At 48.0% G+C, this 11,615-nt stretch overlaps 2 protein-coding genes across 2 annotated transcripts; both read right to left on the reverse strand.

Moving 5' to 3' along the window:
* Positions 1-412: 412 nt before the first annotated feature.
* On the reverse strand, positions 413-1,043 carry LOC127345596 (uncharacterized). Its single transcript, XM_051372090.2, has one exon. The coding sequence runs from the start codon at positions 801-803 to the stop codon at positions 654-656; it is 150 nt and encodes a 49-aa protein (XP_051228050.1). The 5' UTR covers positions 804-1,043; the 3' UTR covers positions 413-653.
* A 5,804-nt stretch (positions 1,044-6,847) lies between these two features.
* Positions 6,848-8,778, reverse strand: LOC127345597 (uncharacterized). Its single transcript, XM_051372091.2, has 2 exons — positions 7,217-8,778; positions 6,848-7,122 (listed from the first exon to the last, which is right to left on the reverse strand). The coding sequence occupies exons 1-2, from the start codon at positions 8,682-8,684 to the stop codon at positions 6,980-6,982; spliced, it is 1,611 nt and encodes a 536-aa protein (XP_051228051.1). The 5' UTR covers positions 8,685-8,778; the 3' UTR covers positions 6,848-6,979.
* Between the last annotated feature and the right edge of the window lie 2,837 nt (positions 8,779-11,615).

The raw sequence follows: 11,615 nt of genomic DNA on the forward strand, positions 1-11,615 counted from the left end.
ATTTGTCTGCCCAATCTGCTGCTAACAAACTCTTACACCGTAGTACGCGCAGATTCTGAATTGCACAGCTAACCTAAACCTACACAGGGTAGAGTCCTATGCTAGGCTCCGAGTAGTACGCGCAGATTCTGAATTGCAAGTTCATATCAGGATTCACAGTAATTTGCGCGGCACTCGATCTCTAAAACACATGAACGGAACAGAATTGCTTTGAGCAGAGCAGCTAGCAACCAGCCGGCAAGGTCGGGCAGCAGTCTCGGATGTGTATCAAGATTCAAGAACAGATGTTCCTGCCCAGCAGCTTGGTCGCTCTAAGCTGATCGACAACCCAGGCACATCGCAGGAATTGCGGCACGAATAATCGGTCAGTTCAGGGCACGGGAAAACCACAACCAGAATCACGCACAATAGATAACAAGACCGGTTGCCACAGATCAACCTTGTTTTCCAGAGTAAGAACAACTTAACTTTACAGTTCAAATTCAGCAGATATTGATAAATTATTCCGCGAAACCGAAAGCATGCATCAGTCAGATGATTCAGAAACAAAAGTACGCCTACCGCCCGCCTGCATACCCAATTTGGCAGAAGCTCCCGGCCGACTCCCAGCGCCGATCGAGAGTCCTTCTCTCCCACCATCGGTAGATGGTAGGTCAGTAGCAAGGGACGACGACGCAGCGCCTGCGGCGGGGCTGCGGCGAGCAGACGACGAAGAGCAGCATGATGACGACGGCGGCCACCAGCAGCGGCATCAGGTTGAACTCCGACTCGTCGTCCTCATGGCTGCAGCACAGCTTCCCCATGATCGTTGAACGGAGGGAGGGTGGACACGCGAGCTCGGTCGTGGTCGTAGGGCGAGGAAGAGGAAGAAGAAGGCGACGGCAGAAGACGAATTCTTCTCCTCGCAGGCAGCAGCAGTGGGATTTCTGCGGTGTCTTAAAGACTACTTCTCTCTCTGTTTGTTCGGTCAGTCGTCTCCTCTCTGAATGTTCTATTGAATTTCCCTATGGCGCTCGCTCGCTTTCTGCATCATGTGGGCAGTGGTTGCCGCGTCGCCGTCGACCTCTTCCACCTCCCTTCCTCTTCTTCCATGATGGATTTTCTTTTCAGCTTCCTGGGACCGTCTGGCTGGGGACGAGACAAGCATCGGCCAATCAATCAATCAGTCAGCTTCGCGCCCACCCACCCAGATCAAGAGGCACGCCACCACCAACAGGTCAGGATGAGGGTGTGGACGGTAGCCTCGTGTAGGCAGGCAGGTAAGGGCGTAGGAATGCAGCGTGATTAGTTAACTCATGTTAGGGGGATGGTCAATGACACTGTCACATTCTTCAGAAGAATGACTGTCGTTATCAGCTGTTAACTAGTAGTACACCAGTTAATTCAGACATGGTGAAAAGCATGTCTGCAATATCTGATAGTAGTACACCTAGATTATGCATGGTAGTGAAAGACCTTGACCTTTACGCTAATTACCCTCGTAAAGTATGATTTTGGTTATGCATTCTCAGTCCTTGACCTTTACGCTAAAAACAGGGTATAGTATGCATCATCAAACCTACAAGTGGCGATTACTCTATGTCAATTTGAGTACTGCTACACGTAACTAGTACTTTCATCAAGAACAACTTGCTGTCAGTACGTGTACGAACTTTTTTTTCCCGGGAAGTACGTGTACGAACTTCGATCGGTTCCCTTAACCACGATTAGGTGAGGGTCTCCTGATGCATGCATCATATATCAGCCATACTCGTTTGAATAAAGGAGAAGTTGACCTGCACTGCAAAGGAGTACATGCCGACTTAAATTGACACCCTGCATTTGCCTTTTCTTGTGTGGGGATTTTGCTTTTTCATAGGCAACATATTTCGTCAGTAATAACCTCTCCCTTTAGTGGGACACTTCGGTTCTAACTAAACAATCAACTAATATAATTGCCTAGTCTAGGTGAGCTTCCTTGATATCAAGATCTTGGAAGCTTACTCAAAACCTTGGAAGACCACGCGTCCGAAGAGGATTCGGATTCAGAAGGACTCCATTCGGACGTGAAGAAGGGCACAAAGACCATCTGATTTTAGAAGGTACGCTGAACTAGTGCTGGATCCTCAAGTATCCTCTTACCGTGGAAGGTACGGAGAACATGTCAAGAAGATGGCAGTTGGTTCCTGCCCGGATACCAAGACCAGCCAGTCTCCCAACTCGAAGACATGATGAGTTCTACTTTAGCTCGAAGGCTTGAGAAGTGCCTGACTTTGAATTAACGAAGCCAACAACCAGTTTGGAGTTGCAACATGAGATACACCACACGCGCGCGCAGAGCGCACACCAAACATGCACAATAGAAGCCAACACAAAAAACCAAGCCGAAGCCCGCCAAATCCAGGAAGCCTTGTCTTCTATTGCACCGGAGCATCCCTAGCCCAACCACGCCCACAAACCTCACTCACACCAAAAACAACATCCAACTCGACGACGGGCCATCAACATAGCAGAACTTGAGGATCCAAAGGAGGGGGGGGGGGGGGGGGGGGTCTTGCGGCGACGCCTCAAAGAAGGTGAATGGCGCGAGAATGCATCATCGTCGGTGGCAGAGACCGAGGTCCCCGCAAAGCTTTCACCTAGACCCCAAACCACCACCCCACGAGCGCGGGCTAGGCCTTTGAAAGAGCATAGAGCCCCCATGTGTGGTTTTGGTAACTAATGACAATCCCTATGTTTCAATATTTGCATTGAGTGATATTTGTAGAGTTGTCCGTAGGCAATTCTTGAACCATACGTTGGCTTCAAGGTTACAATAAGAAGAAATAAAGTGCAAGTTCATGATGAGCCAACTCAAAGAGATCATATGCTTGAAACTTGCCATTCATATGGTTTTCATGAATATGTAAAGATGCACCGAAGAAAGAGCTCTCCTATAGTGGAGTGTGGGGGAGCAATCCGCAAGACTACATCAAGCAATGACAATCAAGAAAGGCGTTCCATATTGTTACGGTCAAGATCATCATCATCGAGCTCAAATTAAATGCGCAAGATTAAGGTTTGCTCTTGATAGGGTATGTTTCTTACCGGTCTCATGGTTTAGTTGGGAGACCATTTTACAGGATAGTGGTCGTATAATCAAAAGGGCTCTCGAGTGAGTAACTCGATCATATCATTGCGAGAGAGCTCAAACCGTTGCATCCTTGCATCATCTTTCTTGGTTGTTATTTGGATCTTATCCATGTGGTGTTTTAGCTTGTGGTTATTTCCATGACAAGCTCTTGTTCGTCGAAAACGGATTTGGCATGTATCATGTGTTGGGTTTTCAAGTTTGGTGATTTTCTCGGCTTCTCATATCGACGGGTTGCACCTCTAAAATTCATAGAAAACCATCCCCTTACTTTTTTCAATATTTATTAGTTTTTGTGGAGGTAGATATTGCCGTTTCCAATAAAATTGGTTTCTTCTCATTTGGATTTCCAATCTCAAGTTTTTTTGCATTTCAAGTTTAGGTTTAAAAGAAAACAAAATAATAGTAAGATTTGGTTTGACCGGTACTACCGTTTATCGTACCGGGGCCGCTACCGGGCTGGTCGCTCCTGCACCCAGAATCCCCGGTGTCAATGACCGGTATCGAAATCGGTACCAGGCCAGGCACCAGGTACCGGCCCAACCCGACCGATGCGACCGGCCCACCTCGGTTGGTACTACCGGGCCGCCCAGCCACTAGGCCACCACATGCGTCCGCATGCCACGCCTCCCGCGCCTGCACGCCAGCTGCGCTGCTCGCTCCGCGCCCATCCTTTCCCCGCTCGAGTCGTCCGCTCCCCCTTGACCGCGCACGCTGCCCTCGCGTTGACTTCGTGAGCTGGCCCCACACGTGTTCCTCTCTCTGATATGGTTTGCTTGCTCCCATTCTTTTTTTTTTGCATTGGTTGGCAACGCGCGCGGGCCGGGCGGTAGTACCGCGCCTCCCTGGTCGTTACTACTAGCCCATGCTGAATCTGGTCAGCCCGACAGGCAGAAAAATGTGTGCCTCCTTTTTAAGATTTTCTCTCTCTCTTATTGCTTCTTCTTCCTCCATCTCATGCTCTCCTCTCCACCATTGTTGTTGAGTTTTTGTGAGCTTGATTTCTCTCTCCGCAACCAATAATTATTGCATCTATTTGAGAGAAAGTTTGAGGAGATCATCCATTTGTGAGTAAATCTTTGGGATTTAAATCTTGGAGAATTTGGTGTTATCCTTTTTGTTCTTCCTCTCTTATTCCCCCATTAGCTTTAGTAGCTTTGTTGGAATTTGAGAGTGATGGATTTGGGCATCTTTATGGTGTTCTTGCCATTGCATTTGATGCATCGACTTGACTTCTCCGCCGGTGATACGTGGAGGTGAAAATTCGTGAGATATTGCCTTCAGGAGCTTGTTCTCGGAGCTTGTTCCTTTTGGGTCTTTGGACCCTTATACGTCTTTGTGGTGTTCTTGGGGACTCCAATTAAGTTGTGAAGATTCTTCAAGGGAAGGGGATTTGTGGCTATTTGTTGGGCGCCTCTAATTAAGTTGTGGAGATAACCATAAGCTTTGTGCGGGTTCGGTGTCCACCCTTACGGTTCCATATAGGATCAAGGTCTTCCCCTTTGGTGGGAAGGGTTGAGGAGAACACGGTGAGGCCTTCATGGCGTTTGGAGTGCTTTGTCCTCCACACCGCTCCAACGAAGACTAGCACTCGCAAGAGTGTGAACTTCGGGATACATCATCGTCTCCACGTTACTTCAGTTATTCCTATACCCGAGCTATTTACTTATGCACTTTAATTTGAGATAGCCTTCGTGCTTGAAGTTATATATATTGCTATCACATAGTTGCTTGTCTTGCTTAGCATAAGTTGTTGGTGCATATAGGTGAACACTAGTTATATAGGTTTTATGCTTGGAAAATTAAACGCTAGTTTTATTCATAAAAATTTAAACCGTCTATTCACCCCCCCATCTAGGCGGCATCTATGTCCTTTCACAAAAAACATAACATCTTCCAATGGAGTAGGGATACGCACACCGGCAGTAGCTACAACCTGACGCCGACCTAGCAAAAGCCACCCAAGGCACTAGGGCGACTGCCAACCACCAAAGCAAGACCATGTAAAAGAAGCCAGGCCGACGATGTGAGAGGGTTAAGACACCAGCGAGAGATCACATGGTGACCCACAAGACACTGCAAGAGAAGCTTGCTCGAAACATTGCCACCAAGGGGAGCAGTCTGAGACGGAGGGATGGCATCCATCACTTTGAACTGGAGGAACATCATCGAGACGCCTTCAACAAGGAAATAACACCCAGAGGTGACGCCGTCACTGACACTGACCACAACCGTGCACAACTTCTGTCGAGGACCAACCGGGTCAAAAATCGGGTCGCCTTCGCGAGGAGGGTGAGCGGACAAGGCAGATATCACTGCCACACCGGGACACCATGTGCCAACGGTCGCATGGGCCCTCCATGGCCATCCGGACTAAGATGATGGCACGGTTTGGGGGAGGGGAGTAAAGGGTGGGGTGGAGCTAACCCTAGCAGCACCACCTCACCGCCCAAGCATCACCGCCCTAGCAGCCTCCCGAAGATATGTGTCAAAATCGCCACGTCTTCTTCATGGAGTACTTCTGGATGATTATCGTCGTCTAGATCTAGTATAGCCAGTGATCGCTGAAGTGCAGCCGAATCTTCGCGGACACGTTCCTTCTTTGTTCATACTTGATCACACGTTTGATGCGGTCATACCTTCTCACGTACGTGTGGATATCATAGAGGCGTTGCATATGCAACACTTGATTGCGGGATAATACATCTTGTCGCGGATAGCCGAGTCTAGAGGAATTGACTCGCGTCTCTGCTGCGTGATAAGAATATAAAAGGTATGAATCCGTTACGTCCCTCTTCCATATGATCTTGCTTATGTGGTATTTTTTTTTTTGTTTGACATAGCGTGTTCCCTAACAAGTTCACTATCCACTAGATGTGGAACTACCCCCCTCAATCTGGCAATTTTATTTGCACGCTCAATCGCGATGGCCAACATATCCTCCATAATATTAAATAAAATGTGTGAGAGTCGTCTTCCCTTAACTACTTTCAACTGAAATTAATGGCAACATCATAATTGACTTTAATGATCACACTATCTCTATTGTTAAAATTATAGATCCAAGCATGCCACACTTCTGAATACCCTTTCATTTTCAGAGATTCTTGAAGAAATGACCATTTGAATTTTTCATATGCCTTATCAGAATCAATTTTATAAATTATCTAATTCCTTTTTTCGTTGTAGTTCATGGACCGTCTCATGAGGAATCATCACCCCATCTAGAATATTTCTTCCTTGCATGAAGGTTGCTTGAGTTAGGCGAACCACACGGTCTGCCATCCAATTAAGCATATTAGTTGCGGTATTCGTAGCCTTTGTGGGCTTTGTGAATATTTTGAAGCTAAGATTATAAAGAGGTAGCGTAGATTTTATCTCACCAAAATTAATCCAAAACTAGTCAGTTGTCTTAGAATTAAGTTTTTGAAAAATTTGCAACCTTTAACTTAAGGATGACTAGTAGGATTTTTATATCTTGGTTACTAACCAAGCCTAGTCCTCAGAAATAAACTGCAACCCGAATTAGTGTCCTTGAGGACTTAAATTCAAGTGTTGGGTTTATATATTGTCTCCCTAGCCAAGTGAGTTAGGTTGTCCTTGATAACTCAGATTAGAAAAAAAACACTTCTGTTTGTGTACAATTTTTCTCTTTCATCTATTAAGATTGTATCAGACACGAGGTATTTCCATTTCTAAAAACCCCCCGAAGATTACCCAAAAAAAACATGAAAATGCTAAAGTTGAATGTTTGCATGCACGTTTCATGCCGATGGAAGGAACAGAGCGGAGTAGCAAACTGGACATTCATAAATCATAAACGCAGAAATACATCTGAGTTGGCTGTTGCGATGATCACACCTCTCAATTTCAACTCAATGACGACTCGATTGGAGCGGCGGCTGGTTCTTCGTCGTCCCTTTTCTCTTCGACGGACGGCTCCTCCCCTTCTGGTAGCTGATCTGTGTTTGCGGCATCATTCAAAGCAACGGCTTGTTTTCCGTCAGATTCCCCTGCAAATGGTGTATGTAAAAAATCAAATCAAATCAAATTGAAATCTAACGAGTGCATGATTTTGTTATTAGGAATGAAGAAAATGGAAAATACCGTCACCGTTTCTCGACGCGGCCGCTGATGTCGCCTCCTCCTCTGGCTCCTGAGGTACAACGCTCTCGTCCTCTTCCTGCTCGACGTTGACCAACTCTTCTGGCTCCTTGGCTTGCTCTGTCTCGTCGTCGGCCTCGCTGGCCGGCTCCTCGACGGCGGTAGGTTCCGGCAGCTCTTGCTCGTTTCTCAATTCATCATCATTGCCGGACGGCGTAGGTTGCTCTGCCACCTCCACCTCGGACGCGGCCGGTGATGTGAGGCTTTCGTCTTCGTTGGCCACCGGTGCAGCGGCGGAGGCGACAGTTTCGTCGTAATTGGTTGTCGCCGGTGCAGCCACGTCGACAGTGGGTGCACCTTCGGCCTCCGTGGAAGCCGGAGCAGCCGTGGACATGACACCTTCGTCCTCGTTGGCCGTCGTCGAGGCCGCCGCATCGACGGTGGCTGCAACGTCGTCCTCCGGGACCTCCGGAGTAGCCGCAATGGTGACGCTCTCATCATTTTTCGCCACCGGAGCATCTATGGAGACGGCACTTCCATTCGGCTTGGCCACAGGAGTCACCGTTAAGGCAGCAACGTCAACTGCCTCGCCGACCGGAGCAGCCGGCAGGATGACACCGTCGACCTCCTCGGCCAACGGAGCGGACGCGAATGAGACGAGTTCGTCCTCCTTGGCGACCGGCGCGGCCACGCCGTCGTCCCCGGCCACCGTGGCAGACGGGAAGTCGGTAATCTCATCCTCCTCGGTATCTGGCGCATCAGCCGAGATGAGAGCACCGTCATCCGCCACGGCGGCAACGCCCACCGGGCCATCGGCGAAGGTGACAGTGCTGTCATCCTCGTCCACAGCGATCTCCTCGATGTCTTTCTCAGTCGACCACCCCTCCTCGTCGTTTGCGCCGGCCGACGACACTCCCTGATCTTCGTCTTCTCGCTCGTCTGCCACGATCGACACCTCGACAGGCTCGCCATTCTCGGTCCCCTCTTCTTCCTCCTGCACGATGACGACGCTCCCGGTTGCCGATGCCACGTCGTCCTTGATCAGATCGGCGACGACTTCCTTGTCGCTGACGCCCTCGTCTTTCTTCCCCCCGGTGAACTTCTCGGTCGCCGTCTCCTTCTCTCCCGTCGCGTCGGTGGCGGTGATTGCTACTTCCTTACCGTCCTTCTTGATCTCCTCCCCCTCTTTCTTCTCCCCGATTACCTTCGCGCCGATCACGGTCGACGGCACCACGTCGCTGCCCTTAACAACGGGGGCGGTCACACCGGCCTTGCCGCTCCCCTTCACGACGGCCTTCTCCGGCGCCGAAGCCGCCTTGTGATGCTTCGCAACGTCTCCATTGTCCTTCGCGGCGAGCGGCTGATGTGCGCCGGTGGCGACGACGCTGGACTTCCGCCGGAAGAGCTTGCGGCTGCACCTGCCGCTGCCGTCGCTGCTGATCACGGCTTCCTTGGAGGTGCCGCAACCCATGGCGCGACGCGAAGGAGGGAATGCCGGGGATCGATTTGAGGCGGTGAGAGGTCCATGGCGGATTTAGGGTGTTATATATATCCTGCATGCGCGCGGCGTTGCAAAATTAGGGGAACAAAAGCGAGCCGGAGGTTGTTGTGGGATGAGCGTTTTGCTAGCCTAATTGCAGGCTAGCTCATCGTCACTGCTGTTTAGGTGTGTTTTGAGTTTGAACAGAGAAATTTCTAAATGCGAATTGTAGATTAATCCGCTAAATGTACAATGCAATAAATCAATCGAAGCCTGGTAAACAGATAAAAGTACTAGTACACTACCATAATGCATAATTCTTTCGAGGTTTTAAGGTTTGAAAATTCGATTTCAGAGCTAAGAATCGCTGAAATTGGCTATGTAATTCACATTTTATTTTGATACAGATATATTCAAATGCATATCTATATTTTTTTTCATAATGTAACTGAAAATTTGTGTCTGAATATTTTTTTTTGGATATTTTCACAACTGTTTTTTACGACAAAATTTACGGTACCCCGGTACTCCAGAACGACACGGTGAAGAACCAAGCATATCTAACCGTTCGTGATAAAGGACTAGTGTTATTATTATTATTATTCTGAAAGTGCCAAAAGGGCAATTTGCATCAATATGCACTTTACCATGACTTCAACGTCTAGATTACCCACAGAGGACGCCAATTAAATCAGGATCATCAATGATTGCTCTGAGATTGACACTTAATATAGCATCAAATTAATACACTTGCTTTAACTTTTCTATACCAGTTGGATACGACTTTGAATAGCGTAACTAAAACCGGAAATTCAATTCGGCTCCCGGGTGCGTATGCTCCCTCTACCAACAAAACATATTTTCAAGTGTGGAAAAATTTTAACAAAAAATTCTACACGTACATCTCCATAATATATGTGCATGCGTCAAGTTTCACGAAAAAATAATATTTTTTGTGGCCTATGTAAAAAAGAGAAAACTTATCCTGTGAAAAGCATTGTTTTCAGCACTGAATTTTGTCTTTTTTACACATGTCACATGATAAGTTCATTTTTTATGAAACGACTTTGTGAGCACGTAGCACGTGAAGATGTACGTGCGAATTTTTTGTTTCAATTTTTTTGAAATTTAAAATATGTGTAAGATGCATTTCAAAATATAGGGAGCATATGCTCCCATGTTCCAAAACACCACTCCCAAAACCAAGGAATGGTGTTTTGGCACATGGGAGCATATGCTCCTTTTATTTTGAAATGCATGTTACATACATTTTGAAATTTCAAAAAATTGAAACGAAAAATTCAAACGTACATCTTCACGTGCTAGACGCTCACAAAGTTGTTTCATAAAAATCCGACTTGTCGTGTGACGTGTGTAAAAAAGACGAAATTCAATGCTGAAAATAAGTCTTTTCAGGAGATAAATTTTCTCTTTTTTACACATATCACAAAACATATTGGTTCCTCGCGAAACTTGACGAACGTACGTATATTGTGGAGATGTACATGTAGAATTTTTTGTCAAATTTTTTTGACATTTCGAAATATAACTTTTTGATAGAGGGAGCATATGCACCCGGGAGCCGAATTGAATTTCCGCAACAATTAGTGCAATCAAATGTAGCAACATGGAACTAAGCCTTGACTACATAACAATTAGCATGACAAGAACTTGATTTTAGAGTTCCTCTGAAGGAAAATACCAAGGACTCAGATTTTAGCATTACTATTTGAGACCTCTGTTTACAAATATTATTTGTGCACTTTTCGCAGATTGTTACAAAATCTCATCAACAATTTAAAAATGGTTTCACAATTAGTTAATTGTGTTAGACAATGTAGTTTGTATTCCATACGTTGTCGAGTCGTTCATGTAACAAACTCTGTAAACCGACCTTGTGTCCTCATATAAATAGAACATAACCCCTATCTCGGAAATCATCCGAGTAGGGCTTCTCTCCTACCTGATCTCACGTTTTACATGGTATCAGGCCGGCTTCTTCGCCGATAAAACTGATTGCCTCCAAACCCTAGATCAAAACCGTCCGCCGCCGCCGCCGTTCCAAGCTTCCTGATGGCGTCTTCTTCCAGCGCCCCGATGATCCACCTTGGCAACCCGCTGACTGATAAGTTGACGCGGGCCAACTTCCCTGGATGGCGTGCCCAGGTCCTACCGGCGATCCGCGGAGCTCGCTAGCTCGGTCTCCTTGACGGCACCGACACGGCTCCTCCTGAGACATTGCTGGTCTCCTCGGCGGACGATGCCCCTGACAAGACACTGAAGATGGTGCCCAACCCAGCCTATGACGCTTGGATCCGTCGGGATCAAACAGTACTCAGCTACCTCCTCCAATCGCTCTCCTCTGAGGTTTTACCTCATGTACATCGGATTGAGCACACCGCCGGAGTATGGCAGGCCCTTGAGGAGATGTTCGCCTCTCAATGCGAAGCCAAGGTCACGAACCTCCGCATCGCTCTGGCCAACACAAAGAAGCTCAACATGCCCACGTCGGCATATCTCACCAAAATGCAGGGCATAGTCGATGAACTTGCCGCTGCCGGCTGCACGGTCTCCACAAGAGAGCACGTCTCCTTCATCCTCGCAGGCCTTGGCGCCCCCTACAACGCGCTTGTGGCAGCCCTTGGCGTTGTCACGACGCCCATCACCCTCAGCCACCTTTATGCGCAGTTGAACGCCTACGAGCAACGTCAGGAGCTTCTCAACGGCTCCACCAACACCGAGTTTGACACCTCGGCTAACCTCGCAAATTGCCAGCGCCGGGGCCGCTTCTCTTCTCGTCAGCGTGGTGACCGCGGTGATCGCGGTGACCGCGGGGACCGTCGTGACAATCGACGCCAGGATCGGCGCGACGATCGTGGCTCTGCTCCAGGCCGTGGCGGTGGCCGTGCTCTTCCAGGAGGG

The sequence above is a fragment of the Lolium perenne genome, chromosome 3 (assembly GCF_019359855.2).
Source record: "Lolium perenne isolate Kyuss_39 chromosome 3, Kyuss_2.0, whole genome shotgun sequence".
Classification (NCBI taxonomy): Eukaryota; Viridiplantae; Streptophyta; class Magnoliopsida; order Poales; family Poaceae; genus Lolium; species Lolium perenne.